Source organism: Gouania willdenowi, chromosome 16 (assembly GCF_900634775.1).
Source record: "Gouania willdenowi chromosome 16, fGouWil2.1, whole genome shotgun sequence".
Lineage (NCBI taxonomy): Eukaryota > Metazoa > Chordata > Actinopteri > Blenniiformes > Gobiesocidae > Gouania > Gouania willdenowi.
Window position 1 is genome coordinate 17,920,082 of NC_041059.1, and position 18,658 is coordinate 17,938,739.

The 18,658-nt window shown below is 38.6% G+C and overlaps 2 protein-coding genes across 2 annotated transcripts; both read right to left on the minus strand.

The window, feature by feature from the left end:
- Nucleotides 1-752: 752 nt before the first annotated feature.
- LOC114477705 (phospholipase A2 inhibitor and Ly6/PLAUR domain-containing protein-like) lies at nucleotides 753-3,294 on the minus strand. Its single transcript, XM_028470201.1, has 5 exons — nucleotides 3,203-3,294; nucleotides 2,921-2,983; nucleotides 2,666-2,812; nucleotides 2,309-2,419; nucleotides 753-1,035 (listed from the first exon to the last, which is right to left on the minus strand). Exons 1-5 carry the CDS (start codon nucleotides 3,246-3,248, stop codon nucleotides 827-829), a joined length of 576 nt encoding a protein of 191 aa, XP_028326002.1. The 5' UTR covers nucleotides 3,249-3,294; the 3' UTR covers nucleotides 753-826.
- Nucleotides 3,295-7,115: 3,821 nt separating this feature from the next.
- Nucleotides 7,116-15,758, minus strand: smg9 (SMG9 nonsense mediated mRNA decay factor). Its single transcript, XM_028470165.1, has 13 exons — nucleotides 15,420-15,758; nucleotides 15,248-15,322; nucleotides 13,933-14,167; nucleotides 13,734-13,831; nucleotides 13,539-13,651; nucleotides 12,310-12,421; nucleotides 12,122-12,217; nucleotides 11,861-11,946; nucleotides 10,703-10,809; nucleotides 10,503-10,610; nucleotides 10,061-10,186; nucleotides 9,822-9,966; nucleotides 7,116-7,971 (listed from the first exon to the last, which is right to left on the minus strand). Exons 1-13 carry the CDS (start codon nucleotides 15,564-15,566, stop codon nucleotides 7,893-7,895), a joined length of 1,527 nt encoding a protein of 508 aa, XP_028325966.1. The 5' UTR covers nucleotides 15,567-15,758; the 3' UTR covers nucleotides 7,116-7,892.
- Nucleotides 15,759-18,658: the final 2,900 nt, after the last annotated feature.

Here is an 18,658-nt window from a genome sequence, read left to right on the forward strand (position 1 = left end):
GGTTCCAAGGTAGAGCTTGCCTGGTGATGTTAGTTTCCGGTTTTCTTAGAGGGTGACCGATCCATCCCCATCGTCGTTTCCGAAGTTCTTCCTCCGCTGGTAGCTGACAAGTTTACTGCTAAAGTGTGAGGTTGCTAATGATATCTGGCCAGCGGATCTTCAGGATTCTTTGGAGACAGTTGTTGATGAATGTCTGCACTCTTCGGATGGTAGGCTTTGTAGTCCTCCATGTCTCTGCTCCATATAAATGGGACACTTGACATTGGAGTTGAACAGTCTGAAATGAGTGCTGGTTGAAATGGTGGTTGAGCTCCAGATGTTTTTGAGTTGTATATACGCTGCCCTTGCTCTACCAATTCTTGCCTTTAAATCAGCATCTGTCCCTCCATGTTTGTCGATAATGCTGCTAATGATGTGGGTATAAATGTTGCCTCATCAATTTCTGCCAGTAAAAACGAGCAGATGTCAGTTGCAAGAATAGCTTTGTTGGCGAATCTATCCAATCCACTCTGTCCAATATCTGGTTAGAAAAGTTTGTGTCATCTGTAGGACTTATTTACCCTTGGGTTGATGATATTACAGGTAATGGGACAAAACCAATTGAGACACAAAGGACAGATGGATAGATGAAGTGAGCAATTTTAAATAAATCAAGGACTGAGGAAGTGAAAGGTTAGAACATCTTTATTGTAGAAAATGGAAAATGAATGCATTAAACACAGAGCCAGGTTTGTATAATCAAAGGTGCAGCTATTAGGTGAAAGACGGGATAACATTTCTCTTCTGGGTGGGCACAACTTATTTGTGACATTTGGAATCTACTGTATTAGTAAAGCAAAACATAAGAGGTTAGGGACACCACAAGGAGCAGAAGGCCAGTGTTTGTGCTGCTGGCGCTGTTGCACAAGTTACCCTCGCAGCACTGGATGTCTTGTCCAAACTGTGCAACACTATGAAAGGATGAAACATCAGGCAGTGAGCAGAACAGCTTGGAGCTGCATCCTTTCATGGTGATCGCTTGCTCTCCCATTGTCACTACAAAATATGAAAAGATCAGTTTAATGTGCTGTTAACATAGTGTTAGCCTGTGTAAAGGTCAGTAAGTTAAAAAAAGACTGTAGCAGTAGAAGCATTGGGCATCCAAGGGTGTATTTAAATACTTATCACAGTAGTTTATCTGGTTATGATCTGAAGCTGTTGGTTCAAACCAAGGCCTCGTGTACAAAAGGTATACGTACACCCTAAAAAGTTTGTACGGCAAAATCTAGATGTATCAAAACTGGAGTGAGCGTGGAAATGTGCGGTGCTTCAAGTCAAGTCTCGTACCTTTATACATCTATTGATGCTTTAAATATGAAGGATTTATTAACCCTTTCCCTCTCTTCCTTAATCTGCTTCCCACTTTTTAACACACACACACTGAACTGTGTGTCTATATTAATTTAAGTATCTTCACTGTTGAAGCATCTTTGTCATAAATATTGCTGTCGTTGCTGTCCTTATAATAATTTAAAAATGTCTTCTTTCCTGTGTTACCTGTGATAAGAGCCGCAGTTTTCTGATCACGCTAAGGGGAATCCCGCTGCCAATTTCATTTGAATGTGATTTACATATGTAAATGGTGGCATGGACAGGAAAGGGGCACATGTGCGCTCACATCCACGCAGATTTGGATGTTCAAAGAATAAGTGCACGGATCTAGTCGTACGCACAGATTACAGCGTATACCTGTTTCAAGTTTTTATTTTCTTTCTGTCCATATTTCATTCTTGCTTTGTATTTTGTCTTTAATAACTTATATTTGTTACTTGCTCTTAGATATCTCTATCTGTTAGTAATGTAAAGGTTATTTTGTTTTTTTAACTTTTAACTATAGATGTTGTCAAAGCCATTTACTAGTAGACTTTGTCATATAAATCATGTCCCTTGGATCTGTTTTAAAAATGTATAGCAGCAAAGGTCCAGCAAACATAGGCCACTAAAGCTGCTTCATTACACTCAGTTTGTCTATGTTTTCCAGAACCTTTGGGCAAATACATTTCCCTCTAATTATCCATCTTTTAGGCACTCATTGATTCGAGCTCTTCTACTATCAGAAAGTAAAGCGACTGCCAAATCCAGTTTATCTAACAAACACTGTCTTAACTGTAACAAAGTCTGGAAGGAAAACATTGCCTCAAGTTGTCCACCTACTTTTTCCTGAATAGATACAGTGTGATGGAGCCTGTTCACTTTTCAAAGAAGATTCTGACTAAAGTATAAATTGAACAATTCAGAGGTGAAGGCAACTTTATCAAGGGCCTGTTACCTTTTGCTGTGATGCATTGGTCTTCATTTCCAATGCATTGTAGAGTTTTACCACATGTTAGCCCATCACATGAAGTGCATTGTCTGCCATTTAGACTATTTTGGATGGGAACTGTGAAACAAAGAAGACATCAGACCTAAGTAAGAAGACATTAACATAATTTGATGATGATATTCATCAAATAATGTTAATGATATTCTGTGTTTTTTCCATAATTCAGGTGGCATGGCTTGAATCCAGCCCACACCCTGTTACATAAAAAAAATCAGCTACGACAGATTGTTATTATGTCCTATAGCACAGTGTAACAAAACACCACCAAAAGTATATTGAAAAAAAGTTTACTGTGTACATTACCATAAGCGAGTTGAGCATTGCAGAGGTCGGTGGAGCAGCATTGACTTGTCAACACAGTTCTGGCAATTCCAAAGTTGACCGAGGCGTCCGTGCAGTGTTCACGCAAAATGCATGATTTAGTGGTGACATTATAGACATTCAAAGACCCTGAAGTAAAAGGAAAGCTTTTGTAAATTGATCCTAAGCCATACAAGAAAGTAAAAAACAGAAATATACCTGCAAATGAGACAAATGTCAGAGCTCCACACATCTCACCCTGGAGACATTCTTTTGTTTGACAGGACTCACTATCACACTCGTGACATTGTAGAGCGGGAACTAAAACAACACAAAACAATAATAACAAAATATGAAAAGAAGTCACACCATTTCTGTGTCTGCCAAGCAAGTGAACGACAAAAACTTCAAAAGGAATTACGTTGTGAGAGAACTTCTGTACATAAACGTGTGATTTAAAGCAAAGAGCTGAATTTACAAATTATAAATACTTCGCTTGAAGAAATAATCCAATAGAAAGTCAACAAAATAGGAGCTTACCTCTGGGAAAGAGCACAAACCCAAAGAAAAGTGTGGCGATGTGCATTTTGTGATAATTAGATACACTGAGCTGTGAATGCTTCTGTTTGGTTATGGATATTGTCTGAGAGAATCAGGCTGTTTTCCCTTTCAGGCCACGCCTTTGCTTAGGCAAAAAAAGCTAAATAAATCCCTGCCAACAAAAAAAAGAAAGGTACCTGTAGGAGCCATAATGTAGAATATTTGTGTATGTGTGACACAGTGTTAGGTTGCTGTGGTAACGTACGGGCGGCAGAGTCACATGACAGGTGGTCGAGGGCGGCTATTGCAAAAGGTGTGTATTTCCAGCTGTCAGAAAGAGAAAGGAGAGCTGGGTAGCCATATTTTTTGTTGACCGCTTTGCTTTGTTCACCTTGCTTGGTCTCAATCACATGCTGCTACATGTCATAAAGTGGACACGAACCCATCCAGTGTGTGTTAACTGTGAAAGCCGCTGTTTTATTAAATCACCAAAACCCCATTTCAAGACTCAGTGTGTGAAGTGTATTTGTCTTCACCATCCACACCACCAGATGCAACATGTGCTTCATAGCCACAGCAGTAAGTACAGGTACAGAACCCATTCCAAGGCTGCTTTGGAGTCTCAACAGAACCCATCGGTTTGCACTGGCGTGTTCAGGACATTTCACTGCGCCAGTGAGTGCCAAATTTTCCGGTCATGCCAAAGTGTAAACGGATTTGATCCCTCAAGGTTATTTTTCATTTATTTGCTAAACAAAACTGTCAAACTAGAGTTAGCTATAAACTACATTTTCATCTGTAGTCCCTAACACTAAAAACAACACATAATTAAATGTAATTACAATTACAGCTCATTGTCCCTATGATTGATTCTTTCAGAGGATTAATCAGTAACTACATGATTGTTTTTCCATGAGCCATGTTTTTATTTTACTTTTTAAAAACACAGAGGCTTGTACAGTCTCTGATATGGAAAGGAATTGAGTTCCACTTTTCTGCATCTCCGACTGAAAATGCTGACTGTCCGAACACAGTTTTCCAAAATTTAACTCAACAGTCTCCTCTCGCTGATGCTGTAGTCTCCATAATTGTCCATGCAGAGTAACACACATTGTTTCAGCGGTAATGGGGCCTAATCATTAATTATTGTATACATCACATCTGCATGACAAATAAAACTGTCAAAAGTCATTAAGTTATATTTCTGTTACAGTGGTGGTAGTTGCTTGATTTTTAATCCAGAGTTTTCAGTGATGGTTTGTGTATAATGGTTTTAGAGTTGCTGCTCCAGGAATGAGACTATTTACATAAGGACATGCAATTAGTTTTTAATATGTTTGAATAGGCCTAATGCAAATTTCTTAACACAAATAAATATTTGCTTATCAAAGCTCTCAAGAACAGAGGGTGTGGTGGACCAAGATGCAGATTGAGAGGGAGGCAGAAGGAGTGCTGAGCAAGACAACAGAAAGCACGTGCACTGGTAGCATGCAGGAAAGACACACCCCAGGATAACTAGAATAGACCAATGGTTCTCAACCTTTTCAGCGCGTGAACCCCAAAATAAAGGTTCCAGAGACCGGGGTGCCCCACTGTATCTGAAGGCTGTTAAACACAAACATGAACATTAAAGATTAGTAATGTGGAAACAGGGCCATCTATAAGGGGAGATAAAGGTAAGAGCTTTTTGGGTCCCGTGTATTATTATTTGCACCATAATATAGCCATCTTAAAGATGTAAATCAGTGTTTTATTTAGAAACAAAATGGGTTGAAAGTGACCAAAAATGGTGGAAAATGTAGTGAAATGGAATATTATTTAACTAGAATCGGCAAAAACGGACAGAAAAATTGGTAAAAAAAAGGGGTGTAAGGAGTCAATATTGGCCTAAAAGTCGCAGAAAAAAAGTAGGAACAATTAGTTTAAACTGGCAAATACTGCACATGAGCTATCATGAATATGACAAAAAATAAGCATGAAATATGGTGAAGAGGTTAAAAGTGACAATAATGGGTCAACATATGCGGCATTAGATGGGAAAAGTGGTGAAAAGAGTTTATTAGTGCAGAAAATGTCTTGAAAGTGGAAACAATGTGCAGAAAAAGCATTGACATTTGATGAAGTGGCAGAAATGGGAGTAATGTAGCAAAAATGCATTAAAAGGAGCAAAAATATGGCAAGAAAAAGTGATGAAAATAGGTTAAAATATGGCAAGTTTGGTGTAGTTGCAAAAAAAGGATAAAAATAAGCAAAAAGGTACCAGGTACTGGTGCCAAAGCTACCAGTACCTGGTTTAAGGACCAAGGTATCCCTGTTCTTGATTGGCCAGGAAACTCACCTGACCTTAACCTCAGAAAATCTATGGGCTATTGTGAAGAGGAAGATGCGAGACGCCAGACCCAACAATGCAGAAGAGCTGAAGGCCACTATCAGAGCAACCTGGGCTCTCATAACACCTGAGCAGTGCCACAGACTGATCGACTCAAAGGGTCTAGGGTAATGAATGACACTTAATGACAGCCTTCATGACAGATTATTCATGCTAATAACAGGTGTCATGTAATGTCAGCCTTTATGTATAAAACTTCAAGTAAAGTGTTTCCTACTCAGCTATATAGTGATGGAGGCTTGATTGGTAACTTGGAAGTTTGACAGCAAATATTTATTTAGTTTTAGCCAGTCTTTTAACTAAAATGCCACTTGGTTTTAGTCAAAATGTATTCATCAGGATTATTTCAGTTATAGTCTAGTTTTAGTCAACTAAATTACATATATAGTTGACTAAAATATAAAGCACAAGAGTTTATTATTTTTTTAAACATATTTACCGTAATTAACATTTATCAATTTGATATGGGATGTTATTACTGTTTGTAATTAGACACAGGCAGATTTGGTGTGATCAATGCATAAAACCACATTTTACCACAAAGAAAGTAGCACACAGTGCAAACTAAAGCCCACAGGAGACGAGTTAACCATAAACATTTCATCAAAATTAAAACTGGAAAACATAACAGAACAATGGAAAAAAAACTGTTAAATGTGGAATAATAAATATATGATCCCTCTCATCTAAAGCTCTCTAAGTGAGTAATCTTATAAATAATCAATGATCAATTAGGTTTATTATGCTTCACTGAGACCTGGCTTCAAAAGGAAGATTATGTGGCGCTGAATGAAGCCAGCAGAGAATGTGAAAACTGTTATGGCAAATTTGCGGTTGACCTCATTTGGAGACATGATTTATTGCTCTGGTTGAATGATGGAGTCCAGGCGAGGCATTGATGATTTTATCAAAAAGATTTATTATAAAATTAAATAAAAAAGGAGTAAAAAAGAAGCTTCCATCCTGAAAGAATCAAAGGCAAAAGGCTCGTGGCAGAGCAAAAAGGCAAGACCCACTCTAACTAACAGTTTCACAGCTTAAGCTTTTATACAGATAACAGAAAAAGTTCCACCCTGAGGTGAGGAGAAGGATGCCCAACAGTTGAAACATTTGAGGATGATGAAGACGTGTATATTATGAGGAAGATTGGGCGCCACTCTTATCTATCCTTGATAGTGTGTGCGTTCGTGTATATCTGCATGTGAGTTTGAGTTTTGGCCTTCAGCAGAGACTCTGTGTTGCACTGAGTACAATACGATCTGTACTGTTTAATCTAACATGATTCAGCTGTTCAAAAGTGCGAAGAGTAATGGAGTCATCATGTGTTAAAACATGACAAATTGTACACATGAACACACATTTGACGATATGATGATGAATATAAAAATTGCCATAACAAAACCAACCAACCTGTTAAGAGATTTATTATTACAAATACATATTTTTTTTAGAATCACAAAATATGGAATTACGCATTAAAAGCAAACCGAAGCATTGAGACGGTATGAGTTTCAAAGAAACCTGCTCTGAGCTTACATTGTGAATTTGTAGCCTTTCAAGTGTTCTTTATTCTTCTTTCTCCATCATCAAAGCAGCATGCTTTGATGCTGCTTCTTTTGATAGATTAGCTTCTTTTGACAGATTATCTTATTTTATTCACATAATCCAGGATATACAGTATATATATATATATATTTTTTTTTTACAGACAATCCAACTACAAAGCAAGCACAGTAAAAAGCTGTTTGCTTCTCCTACTGAATGCACAACACCTGTTCAAACACCCGCCCATATCAGGTTCAGATAAACACAAAATACAATATATATAATTATGAAATAAAACATGACTCCTAAAAACATGATTAAGTAGACAACACATAAAATTATTTGTATTTTCATTTATTAATTTCTTTCCACCCGTTAAAGGATGTTTAAAAGGAAATACAAATATAAATTACAAAAGGCAGTTCTTCTTTTTCATTGAAAACAGTACATGCAGCCTCAACACCACAAAAGAGCAGTGACAGGTGACCAAGAACGACCAGTAAGAGAAGTCGCTCTCTTTTATCCTCCCCAATCCTGCACAGATTGGGCCTGTATCTGTAAACGACACATTTTTACAGAGAATTTAAAGGTGACATTTTCAGCTTAGACAATCTGAAAGGATGCCAGTAACACAGGCCAATGTGAAAGGTGGAGAAAACACCCAGTTTCAATTATTTTGGCCTAAAAACTATAACTTCCACTCTCATGAATATATTTATCTAAACAGTCTGATGACAATGAAGATGGATCCATGTTTTAACAGAGCAAACGGCTGTATTCAGAGAGGGCCGAGGACTTCTTCACTCCATCCCAGATACGAGCTGCGTAATGAAACCTGGAACAACAGATGAAGAGTGAGATGGAGAATAAGCCTCACAAAAAACACACACACAGAGACATGGACCTGGTCTGACACCTGCAGTGTTATTCAAACCCCCTAACCACTGTGTGCAGACTACTTGCTCTCACTAGAGTTTTTGGAGCAACCTCCTTCCGTGAAAAACAGAACAACGATGGTCAGCGACAGACTAAGGCTCAGAAATAGACTAAAAATACTAAAGGAATTTGATAGCTGCAGCCTTATTCTGCAGTCTATGGTTATCTGAGCTTTAAATCTGCACCACTGAGTAGAGCCTTAAGGGCCTGTATTACGAAACTGGATTTCCCCTTATTGCGCTAACTTCTGGGATTTTTTCCTTGTGTCCTGTACTACAACGCTGGTTAACTTCTTACGGGGCTAAATCACCATGGTAACTTATGTTGAACATTTAACCTGGTCGGGATTAGGTTTTGTTCTGGATAAGATCTGAGCAAGCATGAAAGCCCCGCCTCCTGACCAATCAGTTCTCTTGGAAAAAAACCTGCCCAAGCAAAGGTGGATCATTGTGTGAACACATTACTGCGTGGGTCTGATATGACAGCTGACAGGAGAGAGAATAATTAGGCATTGATGCAATACTTTCATTTGCCGATGACATCCTACAGGAAACAGCTTTTTATCTGATGGACTGACATACATTAGTCAGCTGATAAAGCCTGTGTGTGAATCGGGCGCTTTCAGAGCAATTAATTCATTCAATCATGTATTCTATGGTGAAGTAGAAAGCCTCCGTCCTTTGAGATAATACAGGCTGTATAAAATACAATTATTGTACAGCATAAGAGCCACAGACAAGGTCTGTGCCTTAGTAAAGTGATACTGATCAGAGTGTCTATTTATTCTCCCATTAATTAATATAGTATAATCTCACTAATTTAAGCATTAAAATCCGTGTATCCGCGTACTTTGGCAAATCGGTAATGGAGAAAATGCATAAAGGTGTTAGTTTTCCGTTTTTCGTTTTCTGTACCGAAGCAAAAGAGCTTGAATTTGAAAAACCAGGTGTTTTCCGTTTTTTCATTTTGATTTTGGAAACAAATATCAAATAATGAGTGTTTTTTTTCCGTTTTTCATGTTTTTGTTACATAATGAAAAACGAATGAACAAATGACACACGGAATCATTAACAGTCATCAATTATCTGCCTGCATTCCTTTCTTCCTGCTTATGCTGCTCTCTGGTGGAGAAAGTTTGGTTAGGTGAAGCACGCGAACGGAGAGATATCCCAGATATACTATTCCAGCTTTCACAGTCCAGGCTCTAAAAGTCAGACTTGACATGGCTTGAGTGCAACGGAATCCGTCCCAAAGCCGTTCAAACCGGAATTACCTGAAAGCAGATTTTTTTTCATGCCTGAACCCGTTACAGCTTGATATTACACAAATCTGTGAACCCACAATTCCTTTGCCTTTTGTCAAGAATGAGTCGTTTAAGTTTTTTAACATCACCTGATGGTTCATTTACTGCACAGCACCCGAGTCCAGCCCCGGTAGGATAATTTAAATAATGACTGAATCCCACTTGCCCATCAGGGTTTGGGTAAAGATCTTCAGTGCTCTTAGAGTTAAAATATGCACATACATACATTTAAAGGCTGTGCTATATGCATTTTGGGTTTTTTTCTGATTTGAAAACCATCTAATTGCGAAAGGGGTTACATGGCTAAACAATAGATTATTGTAAATGAAAATAAAATGGTAAACATTTCCTCCTTCCTGGTGCTGTAAATTCATGACCACCACAAATGTTCCCGTTCCCATAAAGTTAGTGATTTTTTTTTTTTTTTAAAGCGAGGAAAACATTACCAGTTCTTCTCAGTCAGGATGGTGTGGGACAGCTGACAGCGAGGCATGGCCAGTATCTGGCTGCGGAATTTAGAAACCATGTTTGAGTAGGAAGGGTGTCCTCTGTAGCCAGGCAGCAGAGAGAAGAGCGGGTACGTTCCTGATCCTAGACAACCGTCAAAATATCCAATGTTTACTTAATGCACATTTTATAAAAGATACTCATGGGGCTGCTTTATAAATAAAATGAATCTCCTCACCAACTTTAGTGAGGGTATCCTCCCCGTCACTCTCCTGAACAGGCAACAAGAACATGTTGACCTCAGTGGTCAGATAGTCTTGCTTCAAACCTGGAAAGACATTGCAGTCCAACATGGACAGCGTACCTGAAAACAAAGCACAGATTCCAGGATAAAAGAACCATTTACTTAACACTTTTAAAGTGGTAGGCATAAACCAGCTCCTTAGTATTTATCTTCTAAAACTAAAACTATTTGTTACAATATAGTGATAAATTATTGTGTAAATCCATCATGACTTTATAGAAGCATGTGAGATCCTCGCCTTCAAAAGGCTTAAAAACGTGAATGAAGCCCCATTAAAACCACAAGAGCTTAATTAACTTTTAATTTACATCCATTGCAGTAAATACTCAACCTTTTCAGTCAAAATGAATGAAGAAAATAAACACGTTGAACACACCTTTGTATTTGAGATGAGAGTGACCCATTAGTTTGTCCACCATCATGTGCATGTTCTTTAGATTTCCGGGACAAAAGTCCTCCCGTCTGGACTTATTCTGCAGGAACACTGAACGAACCAGAAACATGATCTTGAGCGTCAATTTTAATCAAATCTGATTAATGTGTAAAGATTTTGTTTCCCTGAGGGAAACCAAGCACCTATGTGAGGGTAGTACTCAGCTCCGTCATCGTTGCCCGTTGAGCCCGTGCTGTCGTGGCTTGCCGATGGCGTTGAAGGTTTCAGCATCTCAGCGGTCTGAAGAAACCTGTAGAGGATAGTGTAATGTGACTAAACCCTAATGGTAGGATAAACATCTGCATTCATGAACAACAGTGTAAAGTCAGGGATATTGTGGACAATAAATGCACTGGGGATGGGCAATATTATTGGCCGATATTTGCCAGAAAATGTACTACTGGTCGATATCTGATGTAACCTTGTGTTACTGAATTCACTTTGTTTGGGTTTCCCGACCAGACCTTTCCATACGGGTCATTTCCTGTCAAAACAGGAAGTACAAGAACGTACTCCCGCGATGCAGGAGTATAGAAACGACTCCATTCCATTTACACAGTAATATAGATTGCTTTCCCCCATTTTGTACATGTTTAACTAGCTCACAGGCTAACAGCTAAGCTAATGCTAACTCACGAGCTATCTTAATCAATCTGCACCTCATGTACAAGCTATATAAGAATTAAGAAATGTTATATATGTGTAAGGTTTTTTGCACAATATTGAGGTTATTTTATTCTATATTGTTACAGTTTCAAACTAAACATGAAAGACTCCTTGTTTTTTGTGAAGTTCACACAGCTGTGTACCGAAAATTAGATTGAAGGATCTATGTAGATCAATATCAGTTAATACTGGACAATACGTTTTGCACAATATCGGTATATCGGATATCAGCAAAAAGCTAATCTATCGAAAGGAGAAGGTTAGTGTTTAGTTTAACTTTTTTTTGTTTTTGTTTGTTTATTTGTTTGGGTTATTCATCAAATTTAAAGAAAACAAAAGGAAACAAAACAAAAACTAAATAAAAATGAGAGAAAAGCTTGTATTTGTGACATCACTGCTGAAGAAAGCCATGACTGCTTATATGTGGATGTTATTCCACAATTATTCTATGTGCTGTATGTGGTTACCTTTGCAGTAACAACAGAAAGATGTACACACCTTTTTCTGCTTTTAATGCCTAACATTCTTCATGAAGTCGACAAAGTCCTGCTCAGGACATTTAAAAACTCCACTACACTTGTGCTCGATGACATTAGCAGTGAGCAGCAGAGAGCCACAGTGGATAAAATGCCTACCTGAAAACATTTATGTCAGTGAACCAGTCTTGGACCACAATCACAGCATGACACACAGTGAAGAGGAAGGCAGCGATCTGAAGAGACTGTAAAACAGATTATACACGGGTACAATTATTTTCCCATTAAATCAAATTTTATATGCAAAAAAAACAAATAAGGGCTTAAAAACAACTCGTCAAAATGTATTGTTGACTGTTGAGGTTTCCAACCAGTGCTTGGATTATACACTGCTACGCCACCTGCTGGCCAACTACATACCTGCATTTCTACATAAGTATGAGGTAGGTTGTATTCTGGAGGTAGTTTCCGATCGTTGTTGATGAGATGGTCCAGAATAGACGGGCTGAGGATTGGCTGGAATTACAAGAGAGGACACGATTACAAAATAAAAGGTTTATAAATGTTAAAGCTAAATAAAGCAGTTCGATGGATCCTATTTTTTTTACCTGGGTGTCTAAGAAGATGACTCTTTCCTGTGTGATGAAGAAATCAATGCCTGTGGTCTGATTTCCTCCTCTCTCTTTGATCTCTGGAGTCTGGGCTCTGAATACATAACTCCTGTTGAAACACAAATGCATGGATCATTTAAAGGATGGAACATGTCAATCGTCATGTGAAAAGACAGGGATTTCCTGCAGATGTAAATGAGCACATTTATTAAACAGTATTTAGGTCAAGTCATGTACATTGTACGGTGTGTTTGAATGAATGAATGAAGTAAAAACACATCTATACATCCATTTACGGGACTCCACATCCCACAATGCAATGCACGAAACTTTTCCATAAACAAAGTGTTACCTGTGGAGAGTAAAACAAACTTTCAAACAGCAATTTCAAACTTTTACATCTTTTTTCAGCTACACTATGACTGTGTTTGAAATGGTACACTCTGTACTATACACTACAAACTCAAATGAGTATATACTGTCTCCTATTTACTATAAGTATGATTAGGATGGTGACCGTTCCCACCAAAATATACTTCAAAGTTTCCCAAGATGCATTTCGAACCTACAACGACAAAAACCTGAAGCACACTCAGGATAAATATCTCTGTTGATTCTCCACCTTTGAAGGTTTTGAAAACATTTTAAGTGAAAAAGTGACCAAGTAGAATATCAACATGTGCTCATTTGATCCATAAAACTCGCGGAAAACACATTTCATGCAAACATTAAAAAGATTGTCGGAGACCCGCCATTGTGCTACTGACAAAACTTTCGGTTAACTTCAAAACAAGAGCCCCACCTACAAAAGTGTTAAAAAACTAATGGAAGACAAGAAAATGAGCTTTTGTTTTGAAAAGCTAATGTTTGATTTTTAGCTTGAAGCCGGTCCCAGGACGATTTTTCGTTCCGCTCGCAATGCATCATGGGACGGTTGAGTATGAATAGCGTGCATACTTAAAAAAGATCCCTATATAGTATAAATCAGGGTATTTCTCAAGTACTCAATCTTTTTCATGACTTCAGACTTAGTATGAGTCGTACGTTAGTATGACATTTCGAACACAGCCCATGTCTTTATTTGACAAAAATAATGTCTCCAGCATCTTTAAATAAACATTCATGTGTTACTTTCTAGTGGAGACACATTCCAGTAATAACACAGACATCATTTGCTGACAAAGTCTCAATAATTAATCTGTAAACTTCCTCTTTTGCACACTTACCTCTGATCTTCCTCTGGAGTGTTGGCAGATAACAGAGACATGACTGTGGATTTACCACTTCCCTGTTGGCCGATGACTCCCACCACCAGCATGTCAGTCTGGTCCCTCAAATACTGCTCAGCAACAACAAAAATGACAATTTTCCTTAAGCAGACGGATTCTCCTTTCAGTGAAGCCATTAAAAGTTAAACTTACTTCCATAGCACTGTCGCACCAATTCATCTGATCATCCACAAGTTTGATGCTGTGCTTCATCTTGTCTGGAGGAAGCAGCTTAGATTGGCCAACCATGGCTGTAATGAGCAATGAGCAAACATTCCAGTTGTTTCTACTTCTACGCATACAGACACACATATTTTTAAGGTAATGAAAGAAAGAAAAAAAAACAACATACGGTCCACAGCGCCACTGGAGCCAGAGCCGCCCATTCCTCTGTTCTGAATCTGGTACACAGGCTGTGTGGGTCGCTGGCCTTCTCTCTCCATCTTAGTGGGTCCGGGTCCAGATGCTTGTACTGCCACCTCTGGAGGAGTCCCTGGCTTCCCTCCTTCATCCCTGGCTTTCATCAGCATGATGGGCTTCTCCAGGACTGAGGGTCCAACCACGGGAGCATTTTGTGTAGGCTTTGACTTAAAGAGGCACAAACACATCCATCAATCAATCTAAAGAAGAGCAAATTCATGCAGAACTGATGAATACATTAGTGTTCAAATGAGTGGAGCTGTGATCTACAGTATGATTGATGACAACAATCCTGGCCTGGAGCTTGCATTGTCGTCTTGTGATTGAGTGGGATTTAGCAGTGAAATGCTAATGTTGTAGCTTCTCTGTCAGTGTTTGATTTCCGATCCATTATTTTCAGAGTTTGTTTATATATTGATGGCCTTACGGAGGCTCTTGTTTGTTTGGACTGGCCACAGACTGTTATACAGTGGGACAAGTGGGAAAATACCATGGCATGATATATGAACTGCTGTGCTGTCTTATGATGTATATAAGCTCTTATCTTATTAAACACATGCAGATTATATTTGACAGTTTTGCACAGCAGCTTAAAATGCTGAATTGTAGAAAATCCAAAATAACACCCAACCATTTATATGCTGCCACTTCCTCTATCTCTGTTTCATTGAACTTTACTTTAAATATTTCGTACTTTGTACTGAAAAGCACATCAATACAGTTTTCCTATGGTTCAAAGTTAAATAATTTTGTTGGAGCCACTGTGACACTTTATGACATTTGACTGTTATGTCAGCTTGTTCCTCATTTTTCAAAAGTTTCATCTGGATCGGATCAGGATTGCATATTTCGTTGTGATTTTTCAATATTTTTTTTTTTTTTTTTAACTGGGGAAATGAATTGTCTTACAATTCTTTAAAGTGTGAACAATCATGGTACCATGATCAGAATCACTGATCCACATCACTGCCAATATCTGGTAAAGAGGATATTTGGTGTTTGGTGAAGGTTTGCACTCTGACTGCTCTTGTTTTATTTATTTTTGCTTTTTTCCCAGCATACTTTTTTAAATATAGTTATAGATAAAACATTTTTACTTTAGGCATAGCTTTACACAAACACATTGTATTTTTTTATAGAATACTGGCAATACAACGCACAGGTATGAGTTTATAGTTCAGTTGGTTTATATATATTTATATATATCCTGTAAATGGTTTAACACGAGATAATCGGGCCTCACCTACCCTTTCTCCAGGCGGTTTAGCGAGAATAATGGGCGTCTTCTGGATCAGTGGACCAGGTGGATCTTCACTGCCATCCTGAACAAAAATAATCATTATTACTAAAACAATTGACTTTTCATCACACCGTTGGAACAGCAGTAAAAGCAGCACGTCGGGTTTTATTCTTCATTACCCTCCGTTCTCTCGGTTGATAATCACGATCTCGACTGGGACCGGACAGGTTCTGTCCTGGAGCTCCAACATCTCTCTCCCCTCTGCGTCTCCTCCTCCGGCGAACCTGGCCGTACAGGCCGGGTTGACTGTGGCCAGACTCTGACATCCCTAAGATTTATAAACCGGCAGCAAAAAAAACCGAACCAAACTGGTCCAATAAGAAAATGTTAGGTTTACTAAAGCATAAAATGAGCTAGTTTAGAATCTAATGGCTATTAGCGTTTGGGACTTGTCATCACATCGAGCTTTACCGACGGACTGCAAACATAAACATTAAGGGTGAGTTTTTTTTTTTTAATTTTATTTAGAAGTGTTTGATGTGTTCACCAGCGCCGCCCGTTTATAAGGCATAGAACAATGGCGCCTGCCAAAACCCAAAGTGAAACTCCGCCCATTTAAAAAATATTTTTGAGAAAAACAAACGCATAACGTCCGGCTTTAAAATAAAGCCGTCGTGAACATCGGTGACTTTTCTTTAGTTCCGCCTATTCAACTATTTTTATTTTTGAAAAATGTACAACCACATTAACAAAATATACAAACACTGATCAAAACACGATACACAACATTGTCAATCAAGAACAAATTGACAATAAAAAAAATTTTTTAAAGGTCACTCAAAAGACAAATTTCCAATAATTTGGGAAATCTTTGCATATATTTTTTTTTAACTCATTCAAAAATGTGGAAAAATGTTTTCTTTTTTTTTTTTTTTTTTAAATATCTGCATTTTAAATATTTGTATATATATATATATATATATATATAATGTTGGCAAAAAATAAAACGGAGTTATCCAAAAAATATTCTTTGGCCAAGTTTTTAATTTAAAACCCACTATTAACCAAAAATAATGTGATTGCATCAGTGTTGTATGTGTCAGTATTTTTAATTTTTAAATAATAAATTATAAAAAGCCAATTTAAGTTTTTTTAGATAACAATGTCAATTTTATTCATGAAAAATAAATAAATAAATTGTGTTTTACCTGTATTTTAAAGGCCGAAAATAATGACTTTGAGCATCCAAATGTGACATAGATTGGCATGATGAACTTATAAGCCTACAGGATATTTTCAGTATACCAATTTGACCATGGGTGGCTTCACTGCTTTTGACCAATGTGTTTAGGATAGCTTTCACTGTGATTTCTTCAGAATTTTTCATTTGATGAGCGCTACGAGATGACTATTGTAATTAGTGCTATATAAATAAAGTTGAATGAATTGATATAGCCATAATTGGCTGTGTCACACCTGTGAGCACACACTCACCCCTTCTGCTCACTTCTGTCTTCATAGTGTCTGAGTAGTGGGTTGTTCTCCCTCTAATACTCTCTCCATTAAGGTCATTACACTGGCACAGCGGTTTTGACATGTTATTCCTTCTAAAGTTGTTATTCCACATTTTGTAAAAAGTTAGCTCCAAATGGGAGAGTTGGATTTTCCCGGTACCTGACATCACCTACAGGAAGCTCCTCCTCCTCCTGACAATCCTCTCTCCTCCTACCATACCCTATAAGAATGTGAGCTCCCCCCTCTCAAACTATCTTACAGCAAAAACAAACTGCAATTTAATATAGAATATATATTATACTTTATTGCCCAAAACTGCACTACTTTTTCTGCTGCTTGTGTCTGCAATCTTTGCGATCATGTCGCGAGTTACTGCTCGGAGCCACGGCCACATTGTTAACACCCAAGATCAGCTGTTAGTACTCGGTGATAATGCTATGCAGCAAGACCCGACATTCCTCGTGAACTGAGGAGGAAACGATGGGGATGTTGCGCGGGGGCAAAGCGCCGAGCCGTCCGTCATCATGGGGAATGTTAGCTCTATCACCGAGCTAGCAGTGCTAACTCGGCATGAGAAGGACTCCAGGGAGGCAAGCCTGCTGATGTTTACGGAGTCGTGGCTCACAGCGTTAACACCGGATTCGGTTGTGGAATTGGAAGGCTTCCAACTTTTACGTGGTGACAGGACGACGGAGAGCGGTAAGCGGAAAGGAGGGGGTCTGGCTGTGTTTGTGAATGATAGATGGTGTAATCTGGGGCACATCACTATCAAGGTGCAGTTTTGTAGTAAGGGCATTGATGTGTGTGCCGCATGGCTCACACACATCCTGAATCAGTGTTTGTCTGACTCAAAATCACTCAGAAAGTCACTTTTTAGAGGGCTAAAACTCCAGAAAACAGGTGAGTTTGGGAAAATCAACCTCAAATACTATGTGGTTGGGGTTCTTAGAACAAATGGAGATGGGTGAAAAAAGGCATAATACTGGACCTTTAAAGAAAGATTCTAAGTCAAGCTCAAGTGACTTTCTCAGTTATTTCTCTAACACTGTTTCCTTTAAAACTCCCATCACACCCATTTCTGAAGGTAGAATGTGTGCTGTATGTGGTCATGGCCCATTTATCTCTCTGAAGTACAATCAGGCTCACTGCCCTAAATCCAATCCAGTCAAATATCAGAGTTCTTTGTGCAACAAAGTTTTTCTACTTGGAGAGACGATCAAAGCACATTAAATGGCTTTGTCCAACTGTGGCGTCTGCAGTCAAGTTTTCTCCCACAGGTCCTTGTTCCAAGATCACCCATGCTGTGAGAGGGGAAATGTTTGCCATTGCCTTTTCACATCTGAGAGAACTGGCCTTGAACACATCATTAGAGTTCACAAGGCGAGGGTGAATCCTTCAGAGTCCAATACACCCACACTGTCTATCAGTCACGACCAACTGAAACATTACAACAGTTGTCAAAGATGAATCAGCCAAACAATCTAATTCCAATATCCGAAAGCCAACTATTACAGGAGTACTTAACTTTGGCAATGAAGATGTAGATTTATAACGTGGCAAGATCCAGATTGATGTGTAGCCCTCCCTCTAACTTGAGTTAGTTCGAGTTCGATTCTGGTGTTTGTGGACACCAGGGGACTCCATCTTGCAGGCAAGGTTGGTAGATTCAGGCCTACTGGCTGAACCTTTCCATCTTCTAGCAAGGTGAACCTGCAATCCGTGGTTGTTGGATCTCCTCAGCTGCTCAAGTTAAAGTGAAGAACCCAGATTATTCCGCAATTCAGTCTTCAAATTCTCCACCTTTGACTGAAAGTTTGAGTTCTTCCCCTGCACAGGTCAAAGTGGAAACCCCAGATTATTCAACAATTCGGTCTTCAAGTTCTTCACATTGAAATACTTCCCT